This window comes from Thunnus thynnus, chromosome 21, assembly GCF_963924715.1.
Source record: "Thunnus thynnus chromosome 21, fThuThy2.1, whole genome shotgun sequence".
NCBI lineage: Eukaryota > Metazoa > Chordata > Actinopteri > Scombriformes > Scombridae > Thunnus > Thunnus thynnus.
This window is the reverse complement of record NC_089537.1, coordinates 17,106,091-17,129,200: the sequence shown is the minus strand read 5'-3', so window position 1 is coordinate 17,129,200 and position 23,110 is coordinate 17,106,091. Positions and strand designations below refer to the sequence as shown.

Sequence of the window (23,110 nt, the reverse complement as noted above, 5' to 3'; positions counted from 1 at the left end):
AAAAGGTGTTAAACTGAATCAATCTCAGAAATCACAGCCAGCATGGGGAAGTTGCATGTGATAATGGAAATGAACTGGTGTCAGGGCATCGGGTATTTCGATTATGGGTATGTGTTAGCGTGTGTGTATCTATGCATGTGTGTATTTTCATGCATGTTTGTGTGTTCATGTGTGCGTATATCAAATGTGGGCCAAGCAGCTAATGATGCTGATGGACCCATATGTTGTCTAATTGGGTGGTGGACATTAAAGACCCCTCCCTGTTCACACATACGCACCCACGCACAGACTTACGCACACACACACACACACACACACATACAGTGTTATCAGGCCAAGCGCAAGGTCTCCTGTGGAGGGGTTTCCATATCCTCCGTTCAGGGGCTGTTTACCTCCCTGCAGGTTTTTGGTTTACAGCCAAGCCAGAGAAAAAAACGCTACCTGCCGCCTCCACACTGTACACACTGCTTGTATGTGTGTCTTTGTCTGTTTCTGTACTTATTGGGATCACACACTCATAAACGCTTTCAATTTATTTCATTTCAGACACCCACAAATGTGGGACAGCAGGAGAATGAGTTATTAGATGAATCAAGAATAAGGAGTGTGTGGTCACGGATGAGGTTGTTTCCATATTTATTTCATTGATTACCTGGTTTATATGCATGTGTGTGCCATATGGTGATGACCCTCTGCTGCCTGTGCTCTGGCACACACATGCACGCACAAACACACACACACACACACACTTGTGCAGGGCCAGCACACACCAGCTGTTTGAGACAAAGTCACTCAGCGGTCATTTGTTTCTTGAGCAACATTAGAGAGCCATCTGCCCGAGATTCACTCATGTTCACATCTTTCCTCTACATGTTGCATGGATCTTTAAACAGCTAAAACTATAAAAGGTGACTGACACATTTGCTGACGTATACTGTGGCACCCTGAAAAGAAAAATCAATGTTAAATGAAAAATGTATAACCTGTCTAGTATCTTTTAAACAGGGTAATTGGTGAAATACATGTTCAGCTTTGCCAAACTATAATGACTGCCGAGTCAGCTCCTGCAGATACCAAGGAGCTTGTTAGTGAACTTCTTCTCACTTATGTGTGGATGCTACTTTTCAGTAGTACACATAATATTAAAGTATGTGTGTTGTTAACCGTTGTCTATATGTTACAATACCCTTAACGATGCTTTTATTGTGATTATAGATATTTTTTTATTTTGTTTGCATTACCATACCAATAATGGACACAGTGAAACATTCTTCTTTTGGCATTTCTGGTTGCAATGGTGGAAACAGAGTGCACAGTAAACTCAGCAGTCACATTTCTCTGTTCTGTATCTCTCTGTTTTGTGTCTTCAGGTTATGCTAGCCCATTGTTGCTAACTTTGGCGCTAACCCCCTTTACTTTTCAAGCATTTGGGGAAACAACAGACTTGACTTTTCAGCATTTATTAACTGACACACTGTAGTCTGTACTGTACATTTACTGCCAGACTGACAACTTACTACTAACCTTTTCTTCGGCCCCGCTCGAATCCACCGTCACTTCTCTGCCCCTCGCTCTTTCCCGCTCGCTACGCAAACATACTCCTTAACGGAGCCACGCTATCAATAGTTTCCCAGGCAACGACAGAGGTTGACTCATGTACCGGAACAGCGCTGCACAGAGACTCCCAAACGCTTTCGATTTCTGAATGAATGGATATTCATTCGGAAATCAAATAATAAAAAATATTTTTTTTGGCCTGGCGGGGGTTCTCGTTGTGTCATTATGGAGAAACACAGATTCAATAAACGTTCAGTATGTTCAGTAAACCTTTAGTACAGTTAGACCCAGCAGTCTCCATTAGGTTGGGCGAGTTCAAAGAAAACAACGGGTGTTTTGAATACACCCCCGTTAGTCTGTCCCTCCTGCCGCAGGAAATAATGGATTAATCCTGGAAAGCTACTGATGTAGCACTTTTCTCCTTATGAAAATAACACAGAGATTATTCGGACGAGAGCATATCGACCAACTAATCGACCAGTCGACCAGCAGACTACAGCCCTAAAAAACAGGTATCTTGAGGAGTGATCAAACAGAGTGAGATAAAATAAAATATAAAAAGAACATAAAACCATTCGAGTCTAAAGGTTTTAGCCTAAAGGTTTGCAGATAAAACTGTTTGACAGGTTGCTAGACTGGAAGGTAACTTCCAGGTGCTGGAAGGTAAAATGGGGTGAGGGATGTTAGATGCTGGCCACAACTATCCTTTTAAGCAAGGGACATAACTTGTTCATAAGATTATCCAGTAAAGCAGTGGCCAATAAAAGAAGGCTGTATGTGTTCTGGGCAGCTCTTATACGTATATAAGTGTATATGCATAACCTTCATTCTGTAAAATGCAACGGTTCCCCCATTTCATTGGCTTAAAATGAATGTAATAAATGTGGGTGGTGTTGGGTGAGCTTTTAACAACCTTCCTGCTTCAATGAGAACTATCCTTAAAAGTTCTTCATATGACACAGCTTCTGCACTCTAACCAAGGCTACCTGGAACCTGAACAATCTGAGCTGATAAGGTGTTTCATCGTTGTCATTGAATACTTCTCTTTACTTTATTTATATCTGATATAACTTTTGTCAGTTTAAGTTATTTTACAGTCCTATACTGTACTTCACTCGATTCAGCCATCTTTTTCTTGTTTCTTCATTCCCTTATATTTTTGTCGTCATTTGCTCCAAAAAAAGACGTCTTTGTCTCATTCTATACTTCTGATGATGCTGGCCTAGCAGCACTCCAGCAAATATTTTGTTATTAATTTGTTTCCCTGAAAGAGGGCTCATGCCACATCACTGCCACACTTCTCTCCCAAATTTCCCCTGAGAGTAAACCAAATGTTGTTTATTACACTTCAGGATGACAGAGATTACTGAATATTACCATCTAATGGCAAACATTACCAGAACTAGTACACAATGCATTTTTCAAAACCTTCAGAAATGAAGTTGGGAAGTGGCTTGCTCTTCAGCGCTGGCACCAATGGCACTTTCCTGTTATTTAACTGCAGCTAAAATAACAACTGTTAAATTCTGAATGGGATACTTAATCAAGTTCTGTGTCTTTTTGCTCAGTAGGTAATTATTTAACGATGCAAGCTAATGAGTTAGACTGAATTAATGAGGAGTGACATCAGATAGGATGAAGTGTAAGCCTGTAATGGAGTTGTTAAATAGTAGAGATTACCTGTTAGATTTAAAGACATTCACAGACACCCTCATTCACATACATACACAAGTAACTGAAAACCAGCATGTAGGTGCTCACATTCCATTAAAACCTTAAAAATGTCACCTTCCATACTCATCCTTCATCTTCTCATGAAATATGTCATCTGATCTGTTCTCTCTCTCTCTCTCGCTCTGAGTGAATACCATATGTACAGATTATGTTAGCAGGGACCATGAATCCCTTATGTTAGTGTGAGGAAACTGACTCAAACAAACAAGCTAGCCTTATCTAAATATTCTGTGATGCAACACAGTAAGATGTGAGGATGCCTGAGGACACATTACACCCCGAGAAAAAAAAAAAAAAAGTTAGCAGGCTTTATTTCCCACATATGAAATTCTGGCCTCACTGTTTGTCAGTAACTAGCACAGAGGGAAAGGCGTGTTGCAGAAAGGCACAATATTTCATGCTTCATTACCGAGCCACTAGACTAACAAGCACATTTGCACAGACAGCATACGCACACACACAATACAGACACAAGCACATTCATGCACACTGTGCAGGCACTTGTGTTGTTCTCTTTCTTATATGTGCACACAAAAGCACACATGGCAACATTTGTCTTCTGTTCGTGGGGCAGCTGTGTACAGGCCTTTCCAGAGCAGTTGGTCCAGACGGACACAAGCTATTTAATAGCGCATATCAGGAAGTAAATGTAGTTATGGACTTAACACAGTACAACACCAACATCAGAATCATTTTCATTTCTAGGTATTTAAAAGGTTTCAGAATAATTTGCATGGCATGGCTGAGAAGCACAATGTGATACTAACAGTTGGAAGACAGGAACCTTGAAAGTAGTGACAGTGGTGACAATAGTGACGACAGGCAGTAGTACAGCTTTGTTCAACCTCTCCAATTCTCTTTGTAGTTTCTAATAATTATCTTGGAATAAAAAAAGCAGTGTACAGAGTTACTTTCTCTTTTGCAAAAAGAATCAATGGATCACATAATTGGCTGTATTCACTCACTGTCATCAAAATGAACCCATCTTACACCTGACTAGATGAAGGCTCCACTTTCAAAGCTGTCATTGGTTCCAATTTCCAGTCTTCAAAAGCACAATGTCTGTTTTGGAAAAGTTCTCTGAAGCTATTCATATCCCATATTTTTTTACTGTGTTTTGAATACAATTTGGGTACAACATATGCCATTTTGTTGCATAATCATGCTTTATTTTATATGTATATTAATGCCTGTTTGTTACTGAGTAAGAGTAAGTCACTATATCTTTGAAAACATTGATGGAATAGTTGCAGTTAAAGTGACTGCACTTTCACAAACGGCCACAGGATTGATACATCTAACTGAAGTTTTATGTACATCAACAACTTTGCGTCCTGTCAGTATGTGCAAGACAATAAAATCCTATCTGTGTATTTAAAGTAAATTGAAAAGATCCTTCAACTCTGTGTTATTCCCCATTCTTAGTTGAGGACTGTAAATTTTAGGCAATCAATATACAAAGAAATGAAGGGCAGTCTCAGGCACTCATTCAGTCTTGACAGAATACGTCTATGCAGGCAAACATTCAGATTTTGTGAAAGTTCTCTTGCTTAAACATTTATGTGCACAACCAAGTGCTTTCCCCTCCACCCATGATAAAGCATCAGATTAAAAACTTGATGGAAATCTCAGTAGAAGTCAGCATAGTCAAGGCTGAGCGTTAAAGCAATAAATTATCCATCCTCTCTCTTTGTCACCCACCCACCTCCTGTCTCTGGTGCTTAAATATTAGTCAAGGTGAAGTGTTTTCACTTCTCTGTTGTTTCATATCGACTCAACGGAGAATTGTGTCTCTGCTAAGCGGGTTTTCCATCGTGTGCTTGTTTGCCCATTAGCATTCAGAGCTGGTGAAAATGACTTGACCTTCTCTTGGAAGCGAGGAGCCGTGAACGTGAAGTTTTAATTGAGTTCTTGTGTCTTCCTCTCACTCTCTCTTCTTTCTTTCTCATCAGTACAATAAATGATTGACCTCATCTCATAGAGTGGTGAAAAAGCTGTGATCTCTTTATTATGCCAATATGATGGATGAACTTATTCCTTCATAGTACCACATTGTCTCCTCGCTCATACTTCTATTGTCTATCTCATCTGTTTTTTTGACATTTCACCTATAAAGGAAGATGTTTAAATTCATGTCACTAAACTTAAGTAATTGCTTTGTTAATTCTTTTGATTTCTTGCCATCCGTTTGGTCATTCGTCTGTCCCCACATCCCCTTATCTGTAAGGCAGCATAATGGAAGTTCATTGCAAAATTGTCCACAAATAAAGGATTAGTGTATATCAACCAGCCAATAAATGTAGAGATATAAAAAAAAACATAAAAGCCGTGGCTGTATATTCACACAGTTGTGTTGGTTGTGATAGAGCTGTATGACGACAATGACAAATGCAAACTTAGGTTAGTGTGCTTTTGTCTTGTCTCACTCCCTGGGCTCTTTTCCAAGACTTATTGTGATAACAAGACAATATTGTGTAATGGAACATTGTTAGAGAACCACAAATGTCTCCTTCCATCATCTCTATTCAACTGAATTGACAAGAATTGATTTGCTGAGAAAATCTATTCAGTGACCATGACAGTGAGGTTTTAAGACTTTTAGAGTGTGCTTGTATACATTTATCTCTTGGGTATTTACTCATAATGTAGAAAGACAAAAAACATACTAGACTATGCTTGTTATAGCTCTAATTTCTATTTCCCTAAAGGCTGTCAACACAAAGAGCAGCATGATACACTATACTCACTTTGAAACATTTCTTAGTGTTATATTTCAGTGAATGGTATTTTTGAGCAGGAGACTGCGGGAATTCATGATGCTTCTTTGGAAAATTAACTTCAGAGAAGGAAAGCTGGGTGTGAAGTCGCCTGTGTTTTTTTGTATAAACCTGACTATTATTTTGTCTTCATATCTCTATCTCTGGCACAGCTGCTTTCAAAGTTGTTAGTCAATTCAAAATGTATTCATCTGTTTCTTGATTTTTTTTTTTGGTCACATCTCATTAGTAGCAGCACTGTTCTTATCAGCACTGATGGTATGAATTCTATCCAGAATGTACCATGCTATGCTGCATCGTATCTGTCTCCAATTGTGTTGATATGAAGTGCATACTATTGAATTTACATAAAGCTTATAATATCATAATTTATACTTGTAGAGTCCCTCATTACTTCAGTGTACTCATTATGTTCAGGTCAAGGGGGTAATGTTGAGTGACCTTAAATCATGTAATTTCTCAAGTTAAATAAACATTCAACACTGTCTCTTCTTTCTGAGCATTAATATAAGGCATCATTTTGCTTTATGTCTACTTGTAGGCAGAATCAAAAAAGCACTGTAGGCTCATTCTATAATTTATTATAGAATAAATATATATATATATATATACATTTATCTTGGAAAGTGTCAACTACTTATGGATGAAGTTCCAACAGGGTTGCAAAAAGGGGAAGTATGATGGGCTCATACACCAGGCATCAACAAGCGCACCTTTTTATAAATGCTACAAAGTTCATTTTCATATTCATGTTATTGACAGAAGCAAGTGATAATTTCATGCATGAGTCAGTGTCTGGTACTGAGCATATCTCTGTCACAGACAGCTCCATGTTGAAACCCAAACAAATCTAACCCAACACCACCCACCTGTACCTCGAGTTCAATTAAATTCTATTCATTATCTCAGAGCATCATATTGGCAAAGCTGCTAATAATAAATGGAACAATATTGTTAAATTATCAAAGCAGCGTTGGTGTGACTATTGGCTGTGAAGTTCAGCTACCAACTGTCTGAATAAAGCTGCTTTTTTTTCTTATTCTTCTTTTCTTTTCTTTTCTTTTTTCTTTTTTTTTTTTTATTTGGACTCAAGTCAAGTGCTTTAAATTGAAGCGAGCCTTCGGGGCATAGATTGAGATGTATCCAGAATTTTAATGCTCCCTTTTCAATTGTTTAGTTTAGGGAGAGCTGCCAGGTTCCCTGGTATCTGTCTCTCACTCACTCACTCTCTCTTTCTCTCTCTCCCTGCTTCTGTCTCTCTATACCTCTCGTTACCAGCTTTCTTTTTTCTTTCATCTGTCTTTCTGTCTTATCTTCCCTCCCCACCAACTCTCTTTCTTTCTCCATTTACCTTTCTCTTTCTATTTGGCAAACACAGGCACATACATACATACACACACACACACACTCTGACCAGCGCTCTGTGTGTGTCTTGCAGGAATGTAAGCTCTGCAGGTGAGGAGGCGAGACGAAGGATGAGGGAGTGTGACGGTCTGACAGATGCTCTGCTCTACGTCATCCAGACCTCTCTGGGCAGCAGTGAGATCGATAGCAAGGTATGAGTGTTACTGTTATTTTAGTATGAATGCATTCATACTCTTATTTGTCTTTCCATCTCTATCCATTTTGTTTTGTATAAACTACACTAAGCAAGATTATTTGTGTATTTTCAAACTAAATCAGGACAGAAAATTGACCTGATCCCACTTATGTCAGCAAAAACAAGCTGCCAAAATATTCACACAGGAGGTCACAAATCCAAAAAAAATGGATGAACCTCTTTCTACTTCCGGCCGCAACAAAGAAGAAGCCTTTTAGTTATCAAGGAACATCAACATGTTTTTTTTTTCATTATTTGGGGTGAATTAAAGCTCTCAAATTCAAAGTCTCGTAGCATTTGTTGTCGCTGTTTAGCTCCGCCAGTAGTCAGGTTGAGTGGGTTTATTGTCTGCATTTTTCTGAGCGAGGACATGTTCATGTTGGCTTTGAGTGTTTATGTGTGTTCATGACACAGTATGTGTGGGCCAGTCAATATAACATGAACAGTGTTGTGGATGGCTGATTTTTCAAGGTCTCCCTGTCTCCCAGCCTCTCTAAATGGCCATCCTTAATCACTGTTAAACCGCACGCCCCTCTCCACCATCTGACTGCAGTCACCAGAGGAGTTCTGCTGTCGCCTCAGAAACAAAGACTGATTGGCAGGTGAACCAGCAAGTGGTCACTGTTGCAGTAGTGATGTACATTAGCTACGTGCTCATTTTGGTCTCTGTATGCTTTTTTTTCATTTTCTTCTTAGTTCTCCTGCCGTGCCCAGACTACCTCCTCTTCCTACTGTCTGCTAATGTAGCTGTTTACTGGCAGACGGATTAGAACTGAAAGAGTCAAAAACATCATTGATATTTTATAGATCTGCTTTACCGCTTTGTGTAGATTATTTCAAGACAGATTTATTTGACATCAGTCTTCTAAAAAATAAGAAAGCAAAAATGATTAAGAAACACAAGCTGTGAGTGAGGCAGATACACAATGTACTAGTATAATCGACACCATTGCTGATCTCACAAAAATTTACGTTTTGATCTTCTTTCATGTTCACAAACTATGGGTTTTTTTCCTATCTTTATTCAATAGCGTGGTCTTTCAATTTGACAGCATGATTTATTGATTTCACGTTCAGATTTTGCTTTCCCTCAAACCCTGCCCTCGCACTCAAATAGCACCTGCTTGCATGCAGATTTGCTCTGCTTCTGCTCAAACTGTGTGCTTGCACTCAGATATATTGTTGCTTGCACAGATTTCCTGCTCCAGCTTCAGCCCTTCTCCTCACAATTAGGCTGCTTCGTCAAACGTCTGCTCTCAGATTTCTGCTCTGCTCTCGGATTGTTTGTGTAACTTGAAATCCCCCAACCAATAGAATGCCAGGTGTAGTGTTGACCAGTGAAATCATCCCTTCCTCCTTGTGGATGCATTCGCTTTACCTCTTAGAGCAGGGGTGGGGAACCTCTGTCCTATTAAGGGCCATTTCAATTTTGATAACATCCTTCAGGGGGCCATACAAAATAATTGAATTAAAATCACTTAATCTCAATAATTGTATTAATATTATAATATTAATAATAATAATTTAACAGTTAAATTGACATGCTTTTTATTGGTCAAACTTCACTAACCTCTAATGCGATGGCTGGAACTGCTTCCCTTTGGCAAGGCGTCTGATGTCAGATGGTAGTGATGATGATGCTACTCAGAGCTGGTTTTCCAGGTTTGGATCAGTCAGTCTTAAGGGGAACTGACTCTTTGCTAGAGTCAGTTTTGAAAAGAATTACTCATAGCAGTATATTTTCCCAAACAGAGATGCAAACTTCAATGCAGTTCAGTCCAAATTCTCCCTCTGAATGAGGTTTCAGCTTCTTAGCTATCAGCTTACTCACCACAAAACTTGCCTGCATAACATTGTCTCTGTCAGTAATGTGGTCTTGTGAAAGCTGCTTGTTGGGCACCCAAACTCCACCGAAGAGAGTTAAATTTATCCAAACACATTTGTCCTTGCAACTCATCCAGTCTAGCATGTTTCGAGCTGTAATGATGCTCAAGATTGGCCTTTAATATCACTGCAAGTGCATCCCCACAAACAAGGCACACTGGCCTACTTTTCTTTTCCTGACAGTTGCTATGATGCATGTTAGCGATGACACATACGTTCTTGTTTAATCTGACCTTGACCTGGAAGCGACCACCCAGAAGGATATGTTAGTCTACTATTTAATGTTATTTTCTTTTATCTCAGAAAAAAGTAATTGCTGTCTAGAGAATTTTTTTGTATTTCTGAGTTGCTTTTTTTTAATTTATGAATTGCCTCGTGGGCCCGACCAGATGATTTTGCAGGCCATATACAGCCTGGAGGCCAGTCGTCCCCCACCCCTGTTTAAGAGCGTCCCGTACATGCAGTTACTCATTAACTGGGTTCATGCACTCCCACCCTCCAGGGCTTTATTAAATGCACTTCCCATGCTTTCCATATTTTCTTTTACTATAATAGCTACATTTAATAGTAGCCGTATAGCACATCGGCTTCCTGTTGTGTCCTGTGTGCTGAAGGAGGAAAAAAAGGTCACCTTACTTCTAAGAGCACCCATACAGGACACTCTCAGAAGTAAAGCAAACACGCCCACAAGGAAGCAGGGATAATTTCATTGGTCGACACCACACGTTTGTTTGGTTTGCGTTCTATTGGTTGAGGGTTGCTGCACAAACAATCCGAGAGCAGAGCAGAGCAGAAATCTGAGAGCAGACATTTCACAAGTGCACAGAAGCACCCTGCGTGTGAGGAGAAGGACTGAAGCTGGAGCAGGAAATCTGTGCAAGCAACAATATATCTTGAGAGCAAGCACACAGTTTGAGCAGAAGCAGAGCAAATATAAGCGCAAGCAGGAGCTATTTGAATGCGAAGGCAGGGTTTGAGGGAAAGCATTACAAAATCTGAACGTGAAATCAATACATCATGCTGTCAAATTGAAAGACCACGCTCTCGAATAAAGATAGGAAAAAAGCCCCATAACAAACCCTGACGGAAATGCGCAAGATCAGAAGAATATTCACTATATGTAATGTAAAAATGATGTGTTGTCAATTTTAAGTGGCATTTCTGTTTTTTGATAAAGACCCTGAATTCCTACCAGCTGTAGGGCTGCTGTTCTGTAATTGAACCTGATCCCTGACCTTCCTGTGGAGACGAGAAGTACCACGTAATCATTTTAAAAACCAAAATCAAGTGACTTTTTATTCCCTGAACCACGCAGCCGGAAAAAACAGGGTACTGAACAAACGTGAAATAACAGATCGAAATACCAAATGTCACAGTAAATTGTAAATAATATGTAACTTCACCTACATCGTTCTGTAATAGAATGTGAATAGAATTTCAGACATGACTGCAGCTCGCTGGAGTGAGACATTGTTTTGTTTGTTGCATCTCTTGAGGCTGTTCAATTACACTCCTTGGTTGTTTTTGTGTAAACCAACGGTCAGACAGAGAGAAGATTGATGATTTGTCTTTGTTAATTTCCACTCTGTTGACTCGATGACTCCCCGTTCTCAGTGATACTAAACACGTACACCAATGTGAAAGTACACATTTAAGCATAGACATGCACTGTAGAAGAAGTGTTCTTTCTCCCATGCAGACGCGTGCACACTAACACGTTCCTCGGCTGGCGGGTGCGCTTCTAAACTTGGTGTTTAATGGGGTGTGATACAATATATTGGGCTTGTCATTTTTCCTCATTTACCTGAGTTCCTTCTAATCTCATTTCAAAGTCAGAGCTAACAAAATACAGAAGCATATTACCTATGAGATTATCTTCCCTCTGGCCTCTCTCTCTCCGCCTCTCTATGTCTCCCGCTCTCTCCGTTTGTCTGGCTGGTGGGTGGGGGTGGAAGGCCAATAGTGTAAAAGTGTGAGAGTAGGCAGTTTTTATTAGCATGCTTTGACTTTGAGTTTGCGGTGTGTTTTCAAGCGAGATGTTTCATTAAATGGCATCAAACACAAATCTCCCACCTCAACTTTCTCACTTTATTCATTTATATCTCTCTTCTTTTTTTCCATCTACTCTTCCTCCTCCAAACCCCCTCCTCTCTTCCTCCCACACTACTTCATCTCTTAACCCTCATATCTCACGACTCTCTTTCTTCGCAGACTGTAGAGAACTGTGTTTGCATCCTGAGGAACCTGTCGTATCGTTTGGCTGCTGAGACATCCCACGGCCAGCAGGGGGGTTTGGAGGAGCTCGATGGCCTGCTTTGTGACGCCAACGGTCGTGACGGAGAGAGTTCCGGCTGCTGGGGCAAGAAGAAGAAGAAAAAGAAGGGTGCCGAACAGGTAAGGACAGAGATGATAGGATATGATGAGGGCAAGGAAATAATGGAGATGTAGATGGATGGCATGGACACACTGGATGTATGTTTGTGATCTTTATTTGATGGTTTGACAATAACGGCAGGAAAGCGCTGTCAGTCCAAAATCTCTCATAGGTGTTCAATTGGGTTGAGATTTGATGACAGTGAAGGCCATAGCATATGATTCACATCACTTTCATGTCAAACCATTGAGAGACCGTCTGTGCCTTGTATGGAAAGATCTGCATTATGTTTCTCCACTCATTTATTCAGGGTTTTACTTAAACCAATCTGTATATATAGACATGGTGCAAAAAATAGAAGAAGACAGCTTTCATGATGAAGCAGGAACACAGTGTGAGAAGTTGAGGCAGACTTGCGTTCAACAGGGACATGTGGTAAATAATGGAGAACGGGATGAAACTCATAGATCACAGAGCTGAGTTGAAAAGCATTGGCTTCTTTTATAATGTATTGGCTCATAAGCCACTTTTTGCAGTTTTTATTACTCTTTATATAATTTAAACTTTTTAACCCTAAATCTTTGGTCAAAAGCCTCATCATTCTCAGTTTTTTCTAGTTTCTTCTTCCTCCTCCTCCTCCTCCTCCTTCTGCTGTCTACTCTACTCTATGCTTTTTTTAGGCTATCAGGGTATAGGTACTGTAGGCAGACTCCTCTGTGGACTAGTTGTCATGTTTGCAGAAAATCAAAAGCACACCTGACTGGCCTACATAACTCTTACACTAGTGAACGTGTACATGAGAGTTCTGCACGGGACATTTGCATGCATCTGTAAAACCCAACGCAACTAAACCCAGCCAGTACTGCCAAATTTGAGACCTGAACTGAACCTGCAACCTGAAGCTACATTTTTGTTTTATGTCACTCAGTGTTGACCATTGGCTCACCAGGCTAATGCAATGCGTGGGCCACACTCTTTGGGCCTTGTGTATTTACTTTCAACAATGAAGTGCATGGATGCAAATGACTGACACAGTCAGAGAGAGCAAGAGAGAAGTTCCTAACAAATAACATTGGAAAATAACCAAAATTAAATCAGAAGATTTATGCAACAAAACAACCCAAATCTGACCCATAACCTAATGCATTATCAGGACCAAGCAAGTTCAGGTCAGGCAGCAGAACTCTACTGTATTTATGTGTGTGCATATACTCTATGTGTGTTCATATTAGTCTGGTACACATTGAGAGATAGTCGATAAGACAGGCACAAAAACGAGGGAGACAGACAGGCAGCAAGATGCTAAGAGAGGGAAACGATGTTGGAGGAAATCAGGCAAGAGGGAGAGAGAGACAGAGAGAGTGCAAGAGAGAGAGACACAGGCAGTTAGACTGTAATGTAGTCTCCTTAATCATTTATTAGAGGTTCAGACAGCAAGGCCAAGGAGCAGCATGGGAGCCTGAACTGGACCTAAACACTCCTAATGGACTACTGGAACACACACGCACACTAGTTTTTATGCTACCACGGTTATTTGATGGTATTCTGCTTTGTTTGAAGATATTCTGCAGTCTCTTGAAAATTCTTGAAGCAAGTAATACAACACGGGGGAAATTTTTATGGGATTGAAGTATTTTTAAAGTGCCTTTTAAAGCTGAAATCTGTAACATTTTATATTGTTACTCTACAACTACAGCAAATATGGAAGGACATGTAAGGTTCTCACTTGATTAATTGACCAGATTGATTGATTGATTGACCAGATAACCTGAATGTGAATGTATTAGTTACTTTCAGTGGCGGAATGTAACTAAGCACATTTACTCACACACTGTACTTAAGTACAATTTTAAGGTATTTGTACTTTACTTTAGTATTTCCATTTTATGCTACTTTGTACTTCTACTCCACTGAATTTCAGAGGGAAATATTGTACTTTTTACATTTATTTCACTTAATACATTTATTTCACAGCTATAGTTACCAGCTACTTTTCAGATCAATAATTTATGCATAAAAACATGTGACCATCCTTGTAAAATAACCATAAAATAGCATTGTTATAGATAAGACGAGCCAACAGTATAAATCGTTAAGATTAGCTTCATGTTGACAACTTTAAAATGCTGCTTACATGTACATGTCAATGAATCAGTATTAATGTTACAATTATATATTCATGATAAATTTAACACTCTAAATGGGACCTGTTTGCATGATGAGTACTTTTACTTTGATACTTTAAGTACATTTTGCTGCCAATACTTATGCACTTTTACTTAAGTAAGATTTTGAATGCAGCACTTTTGGATTTTGTTGTTGTTATAGTTGTGATATTGGTACAGTACTTTTACTTAAGTTAAAGATTTCAGTACTTCTTGCACCACTGGTTACTTTACTGCCATTGGCAAACAGGACAGCTGCAACAACCAGATCAATTTCTCCATAGCAGTACAGCAGAGTTTGGAGAACATCTTCAACCCCAGTACTGTAAATGTTGCAGCTTTAGTATTTTAGGAACTACAACCATACATATAGTGTATAAAAATGCATTGCTTAAAAAGACAGTATGGAATTCACCTTTAAAAAAATATTTTGAAGGCTACATATGAACATATGTTTCTGGTACTGAAGCAAATACATGCAAATATGTTTGATATACTTCATCTTTAGAGAATTAAAAACACGCAAATAACATACATTATTATTTGTGTAGGATGTATCTAGGCAAAAGAAAATATTATAAAAGAGTTGATGTCTCTTGCCGTAGTGTCTCTACACACTTCAAACTATAAGAAGCCTTTGATTTTGTGATCAGAGAATCTATGTATAGATAAAAACACACACACACACACATTCTGCAGCACCTCTCTCAAGACGCACACTAGCCTAGTTTACCTTGAGACGGGGAGGAGGGGAGGCAGTAGAGCGAAACCGAGAAGGTCGATAGGGAGAGGAAAAACTGAAAACTTGAGAGAGAAGGATGGAAATAGAATAAGAAAATAGGGAGAGAGGGGTAAATAGGGAGAGATGGAGGAAAGCAAGGAAGAAACAGATAAATCAAGAGAGAAAGAATCAACAGGAGAGAGAAAGAGGGGCAAGATATAAATGACAAACAGTATAGAAAAGACAAGAAGTAAATAGAAATAAAAGAGTAGAGAGGGAAAAAGCTATAGTTGCGGGTTCATGCACTTTTACTGCATGAAAGAAGTGTGGGCATGTCACTCAACAAAGAGGTTTCAACATCAAGGGACTCTATTGTAGTGGAGGAGGGGAAGGAGGTACCGGGGAAGAGAAGTGCGGAGCTTTAGTTTTATTGCTCAAAGCAAGAAGGGGAGTGAAATGTTCTTTCATAGTCTCTGTTCAAATTCATCTCTTTTTTTTTTTTGCAGTCTTTTGCCCTTTCCCACCACTCCCCTCCATCATCATTCTCACCTACTAAACAGGGTAACAGGGAGTGATTTACTGAGAGGTACTGTGAGATGTAGTTTGCTTTCATGCGTGATGCATTCTGACAACGCACGCACTTACACACATGAGAATAAACATTATACTCATCCACAGATTGCTATCTTTCATGAGTGATGCCATTGTGGTACCTTAGAGGTTAAAAGTTTGACTTGTGATCAGTAAAGTCCCATTGAAATCAGATTAAATCCCAAAAGCGGATGGGAAGCTGAATGAAAAGTGTTCTCTTCTCCTTCAAAATCTATTTCTGACTTGGAAAAAGGTACAAAATTGTACGAATGCAAGACAATAATATTGTTGGAAGAGTTTACAGCGTTCATTCAACTATCCTTTCATGAGTGAAAGTTAACATTAAAAAGTTAACATTCTTTCTTTCTTTCTTACAGTGGGATGGCGTGGGTCCTTTTCCAGACACAGCAGAGCCCCCCAAAGGAGTTCAGATGCTGTGGCACCCCACTATTGTCAAGCCCTACCTCACCCTGCTGTCTGAATGCTCAAATCCCGACACCCTGGAGGGAGCAGCCGGGGCTCTGCAGAACCTGGCTGCAGGCAGCTGGAAGGTAACAGCTAAGTTTAAAATGTTTCCCAAACTCTGTGCCTTCTTATTTCTATATTCAAATCATCCCCGTCACACATAAATGTCATAATAAATATACTTTTTAAAGCAAAGTTACAAAGTGCTATGAGCATTCAGGCACTGCTGTTTAGACCGTAGAGTGTAGGACTGAAATGCTGGTGATGTAGAATTTGAGCTGACGCTGTTCTTGCAGTCGCTGAACTTCACTATGAATAGTAAACAATGAAAACTGTAAATGTATGCATGTTTCTCCCTATTTCATTGTCCATTATTGTAAAAGGAATGGATTCATCATAAACCTGTCCTTACCCAGCCGTGCAGTGAACGCAGAGACATACAGTGAACACAAATCTCTGTGCAGATAAACCACAGATAAAACTGTTTACTCGTATTGTAAGTAGGACAAACCACTTAAGTGAGCGCTGTATATGAATGTGTAAGTGTGAGAATATGCTACCTATGTGATGACAGAGTCTTATGTAGAAACTCACACAGCCTGAAGCCAAGAACTGCTCTGCACCCAGACGACTAAATGTACAAATACTTGTGAAGTCTTCTACCTCCATACCCTTAGTAGACAGTCCATTCACACGACACAGTGCTGGTTTGGCTTCTGTTTATTGAAAAATAATGTAGTAAGAAAAGTCTGGGAAAATGTAAATCATAATCTGAATGACCTTGCTGAGTAACACATGTATTTTTATGGCAGACAGATATCCATCGAAATGTTAACAAACGGTTACTTATCAACAAGGACACTTAGGAGGGTTCGATGCCTGCAAACGTTTTTTTATTTTTTTTAAACCCTGATTATCTGGTTTAAGTTAAATTCAGTTTATTAAAACAAATCAAAGACTGACTTGGTTCCAGTAAATGCCACAGAACAGAGGAATAACAACTCACTACACCATCCTGCTGACTTTGAAATATTATGAGCACAATCCCATGTTCTTATGTGTTCTATAGTTTATAATACTGCTTAGTAGCAGTGCAGTTATTGTAATAATGTAAAGGCTCCAAGCCTAACACACCAGGGAGTACAGCCAGGCTTCAACAGCAGCTGACTGATAGAAGCAGCTAGATCGTACTAATGTGTGAGTCATGCAGTCATATTGGATAGTATTGTTAAGGGCAGCTCTAGCCTTGAGGGAGATGGATATAAGGGTAAAAAGGGTGAGGGTGTAACCTTTAAACGACCTTGAAATGATAAGACCGCATCTGACATTGTTTGTTGCAAATAGGCTATCTGTAGGAATGTCTGTGTGGTCAGAAAATGCACAGTCAGAAGGTTACATTAATTTTTCCTGTTTGTGAAAACTTGAACTCAAGAGGGAGTGAGAGACAGGAGATCGCACTATGGTGAAGAGGGATGTCCCTGTGGTCCTGTAGATGTGTGTGGGAGGTGTGTGTATCTGATTTTGGTTTGGTAAGTATTTCCGTTGGAAGAGGAATTGACAGAGAGACAGAGCAAGAGAGAGATGGAAGAGGAGGTTACAGGAAGACAAGGGAGGAAGTGGAAATGGGGGGCAGGTGGTCTTCAGGAAATCACATTTTCTATTTTAGGGCCTTGCTGCACGCTCGTGTGTGCGTGTGCTTTGTTGTGTCTCGTCTAAGGAGGCTACCTCTCCTGGCTGAGAATAGCACCGCTAACGGTTTCCGAAGAAGATGTGTTGGCGTACTGCTGGCACACTCTACGCTCTGCTCACTAAGCTCTTGGCTAAGACATACGATGATTTCCCTAGGGTGAATTATTTCCTGAAATGATTATATGAACCATAGCTTTTCCATTTTGGTCTCTAGAAAAAACAATACTATGTTTTAACCTTAATGCCCATTTGAAAGGTAGATAATTCTTTTTTACAGAAACTTTCTTTTTCACACTTCACCTACTGATATTCATTCTTGGGTGCTGTTTAGCACATCCTCAGTCCTCTACAGTTGACCCACAAGGCGGCACCACTTGAGCCGTTTAGGGTCGACTAGACCATTTAAGTGTACCTTGACAGTTATTGAGGGAGGATAGAGTGGTCTCCAAGCTCAAAACTCCTCTCTCTGGTTCATATAATTCTCCCTCTCATAGTATATCACTTGTGAGTCAGTGTAATGCCTCAGCCTCTCTTATATTGCCCTTGAATATAACATCTCCCACTTGACCTCGACCATTGTCTGTCTCTTTTTTCTTTTTTGTACCGCTACCACTTTATCTACAGTGAGTCTATAGCCTCTTTTATACAACTTGTGCAAGGCGAGAATGTTGTGCCGTTATTCTGCCTTGCCGTTCTGTATAAAAGGTATGAACACGAGAGGGGTTGGCATTGTTGTTCTGCCATTAAGCAGGCAGTGGAGGTAGTCACACTACACACACTACACATCACACCTCTGATTCTGGAACGACAGCACGCTATCTAAAATCACACACGGGGGCAGCATTATGCTGGCTTTGTTTGGTTCAGTGTAAAAAAGCGAAGCCGTCATAATGACAGGTGCTCTTCATGGCAATATTGCAGGATCTCTGTATAAAAGGGGCTTATGGCAAAAAAGAAAAGAAGAAAGAAAATAAATAGACATAAGACATTTGAAGCTATTGAAGGGGAAAACATCAGTCACACAAAGCACAGATCTATTATAAAGCTGTCTGCAGTGGAAGTAAACTGTTAGGAATGATGGACAAAACTTGATCATTGAGATCTTTCCCCTGCTCTCCCTGTCAGTGGTCGGTGTATATCCGGGCTGCTGTCCGTAAGGAGAAAGGCCTTCCAATCCTGGTGGAGTTACTGAGGATAGACAACGACAAGGTGGTGTGTGCGGTGGCCACCGCTCTCCGAAACATGGCCCTGGACATCAGGAACAAGGAGCTCATAGGTGAGTCACGATAAAGACTTTGAAACATCTTCCCATCTGTTACAAGAAATCATTGCAGACTGGCTTTTCTAATGTCTTACACACATTTGGGCATCTACACTATTATGTTCAAATACTGTCTCTGTTTTTTGTTTGTGAAGTTCAACCTGAAGCCCATTTTCATCACTAATTGCATTCTCTTGTAGCCTCTCTACTGTGGTCTGCGCCTGTCACAATTTTCTCATTTAGATTACACGAGTCATGAGCTTGTATTCATCTGATGTAACACTAGGGTCAAGATCTTGCAGTCAGTTGCACCAATTAGAAGTACTGTAGAAGTAGAAGTCACCTCTGTCTTTTAGAGCGAATGTTGATGGCTCACCTGGCCTGGCCTACCATGTTAACCTGATGGAGAATTGTGGGACTGCTGCATGATTAAATATTAAATAATGTCATTAATTAAGACAGTTAACTATTAAACACAAGCTAGGATCAAGTGTATAGACACAGACATGTAGTAACATGTTCATGTGATGAAAACAGTGCTCTAGAGCTGACATACATTACTACACAATGAAGGAGGAAGTATTATGGTTGTGGAGACTATTACTATCGAATTATTGAGTAAAATTATTTCACATAATAAGGTAATTAACTGAGACCAAGGTTTGTATGTGTGGGAGAATCAGGCTAATAAGGAAAGAAAGGCTAAGGGAAATAAACAGGCAGCTGATATGTATTTAAAAAGTGAGAAGCAAGAGAAAGAGGGAGAGCAAGAGAGAGATAAAGGAGAAGATGATCAGATCAAAGGCTTGAATTGGGCTTTGGAAAGCACACTGCAGTAATGAGTGAGCCTTAGTCAGGCTTACTGACTGGCAGCTTCGCCACATCTAGGGACAAGGGATCATTCGGTAACCTAACACATTAAGACACTTTTATATCATCATATATTTTTGTATTTGTGTGTTATCACTTTCTCTTCCTGTGGCTACATCTGTATAAACACACACGAACTGATATGGTTGTGTTTGTGTGTGTGTATGCGTGTGTGTGTGTGTGTGTGTGTGTGTGACATCACTCGTCTCTGTCTCTGGTATCTCTGATTATCGCGGCTTCCTGGTGGGCTCAGTGGTTTCTATAGCAACCCGGCTACCCTCTGTCTCAGGCGAGGGGCGTCTGGAGCCTCTCTGGGTTTTGCTGGAGTGGTGTAAGAACGACAAGGAATGCCGCCGGCAAAGCTCAACACGCCCATACTGTGATGGTCTGGCTGGCGCTCGGCAGCGGATTACAGGATAATTGAAGCCTTCACACAAAGAGGCTTATCAGTCGGTTTTGAATATTTTTTGTTTTGTTTTGTTGTTGTTTTTTTCTTTCTACACCTGCAGATGTATCAGGAAGTCAGATAAATAGAAAGTTAGGGGCTGTAGAAATCTTTACAGGTACACTGATTTATGCTTTTTCATCTATAAGATTGATAGGGACCTTTGCATGTCACTCCTATTCCAATATTTCCTCCACTTTCAACCTATAATGGCAGTCATAGCAGATGGCGTAGAAAATACGACATCTATATATAATATAGAGATTTAAAATTTGTCAGAATAATAATGCTGGTAAACTCTTAACCTCCAACAACTTTCTGTATACTAAATGTAGGCAGGCTTGATCCCATAGCCTGCTTTCCAAATCTAATGTAAATGTAAATAAATGTAAATAAATGTAAATACTGTAAAAGTGTTACAGCTTGCAAACATGCAGATCTTATGATAGAATATGGAGGCAGAAATCATTTAAATGCACTCACAGTATAACAGCCACTGCAAGATTTGTTGTTTTTATCTAATTGATACTGGATCAAACTGGGAAACACTGATACATCAACTGAAACAGAGTGTTTACTGCAGTGTGTAAATATTACCCCTGCTATCAGCCAGGTACTATAGAGTTTAATAATGTGTAATGTACAATATGATTGGTTTTAATAGACTAACATAGCATTCCATGGTGAAAATGCTGTTTCAGCTCCTTTTAAATAGAGTCTTACTGAGCCATTTGCTCTTACATTGTCAAAATAAATTATTCATTTGAATAAAACTAGTCTACATTCTGACAAGATTTAACCAATTCTTCCATTTGACCTTCTACAGTGAGAACTGCATATGTTTTGCTCTGGAAATCATTAAAATGTTTGCTAATTGATTAAAATATTAGAGGTAATTGGTCTATTTTACTTTTAGTCTTTTATAGCCATTAGTTTCCCAAGAAGAGAAAGATGAAGAGGAGAGTTACGGAAAGATAGTTAGCAATGAATGTGTGCTTGATGGAGAGAAAAGCAAAACACACAGGCTGATTGAATATTGTAATTACTTGCAAATTCACAGGGAAAATCAATTCAGATTTGTTTGGCATTTTCATTTGGATACATGCTTGACTTATTCAGTTGTGGGGTAACATGGTTAAAGTCCTGCATGTGATTATCCCTCCCGGTGTTACTTCTGAGACCTAAGAAGACAGACAATAAAACAGAGACAGGGCGATGGAGGCAGAAGAAGATATGTAACAGAGACAGAGAAAATTAGGGGCATTGCAGATCATTATTCTCCTGTAGCAACTGCAGCTGGCACCATCAGGGATGGGTTGGCAGATTGATGAAAAAAAATAGGTACAACAGTGCCAGAAAACAGAGATACTTGAGAAATATTGTTCAGAGATTAAGATGGTCATTTAATTGAAGTTATTATTTAAAGTCAGCAGTCTGGTAGAGCTAATATATTTAGAAATTTGGATTACTGCGACGCTCGTCTTCTAAAACAAATGTATGTAAAGCTGCCTTGAGCCATTTGAGCGCTGAATGGCAGAAAGTCTCCTAAACTGTCAATTTTTTCCTCACTTTCTTGTGACGGGCGTGTATGTGAACGATTGCCTGTGTTCACTGAGTAGACTACATCCAACTGAACAAGAGCAGCATTAGCGTCTTATGACATTACTTGTCTGATGAATGTAAATATTGATCAGCTAGACATTTACAAGAGTTTCTTCACCAACATTCATTTATTAATTAATTTTGTCACCATTTAATATGTGCAGAGTTGACTTGTCTTGTGGGATGAAAGTGGCTGCCCATGGTTTTATATGAACTGGTATTGTTTTGGTTTTTTGGTTTTTCTTTACTAGCTGGAAACCGCTTCTTAATTCTCAGTGGGACTGGCTTCACTAGCAACTTTTTCACACTACATGGAGTCATTTTTAATATTAAAATGGCTTAATGTAAAAAGACAGTGATGGTAAGCCTGCTCTGTTTAGATAGACAACCAATATTATTTAAACAATTTTCAATATCAGTATCAGTGGAATGATTGATTAGTTTACATTCAAAATCAGCTCACAGATCAACTTCTCTTCCAAACTGTGAGACGGCTAAATTGTAAATGAGACAGAAGGCGACAGACAGAGTTAATGACACACAGGGACACAGAATGGCTCAGAGATGCAGAGAAAAAAAAAAAGGAGAGAGGAGGGAGAAAAGTGAAAAGGATCAGTCAGGGATGAGCCTTTGCTCTTGGCAAGGTGTGAGTTGATATGTGTCGACAGGAAAGAGGTAGAGGCCAGGCACTCCTAAGAGACAAGCCCCATTTGGCCCTTGTTCACAAGCTATATCCAGCAGAGTAACTCTAACCTCTGAGTCAAACACCTTTTTCTACACCATGCATTTCTGAAAGACAACAGTTTAACCCACAGTGACAAATATATTGTACAGAGCAGTTTGTGGCTCTTTGTTAAATCTAAGTTTCACCTAATTATACTATATTTTTACATGGCTAATCTAGAGGAAATCCCTCTGTCTGGAAAGCACAAAAACAAATCATCTTCTTTTAAAACTCACACGATAGTGTGTCATAAACTGTTAGTGCCGGTAGGCTTGGCAGCATCACTTTAGGGGAATAGTTGTTTGCATGAGAGCTCAGCCAAGTGAGCGGAGATGAGAATCATCTTTCGCACACAGTAACCTCAGTGTCAGACCCTCTGCAAAGTACTGTGTGATTGGATGGCAGCGAGACAAGCGAAAGGGAAGGAACAAGAGTGACACAAGGCTCGAGAGGTACGGATGAAAAAAGGAGCAAGAGGCCAAGTCAGGCTGTGGAGACTGAATAGGGGTTCAAGATGAAACAGAAGAGAACAAGAAGAGAAAGCGATGACAGCTTAAGTCCTAACCACATATGTATGCTTATATTCCAATCCCTCTGTAATGTGATTTAGTGGCATATTGATGTCACTGAGAATCATTCTTCTCATCTGTC

The 23,110-nt window shown here is 39.7% G+C and overlaps 1 protein-coding gene across 8 annotated transcripts in view; it reads left to right on the top strand.

Moving 5' to 3' along the window:
• ctnnd2a (catenin (cadherin-associated protein), delta 2a) overlaps positions 1-23,110 on the top strand; it is a 278,500-nt gene that overhangs the window by 222,207 nt on the left and 33,183 nt on the right. For all 8 annotated transcript variants that reach the window (XM_067578419.1, XM_067578413.1, XM_067578414.1 and 5 more), the window contains 4 exons: positions 7,507-7,624; positions 11,764-11,946; positions 15,781-15,954; positions 18,683-18,833. In XM_067578419.1, coding sequence (XP_067434520.1) covers positions 7,507-7,624; positions 11,764-11,946; positions 15,781-15,954; positions 18,683-18,833 — 626 coding nt within the window. The remainder of the gene's footprint in view (positions 1-7,506; positions 7,625-11,763; positions 11,947-15,780; positions 15,955-18,682; positions 18,834-23,110) is intronic.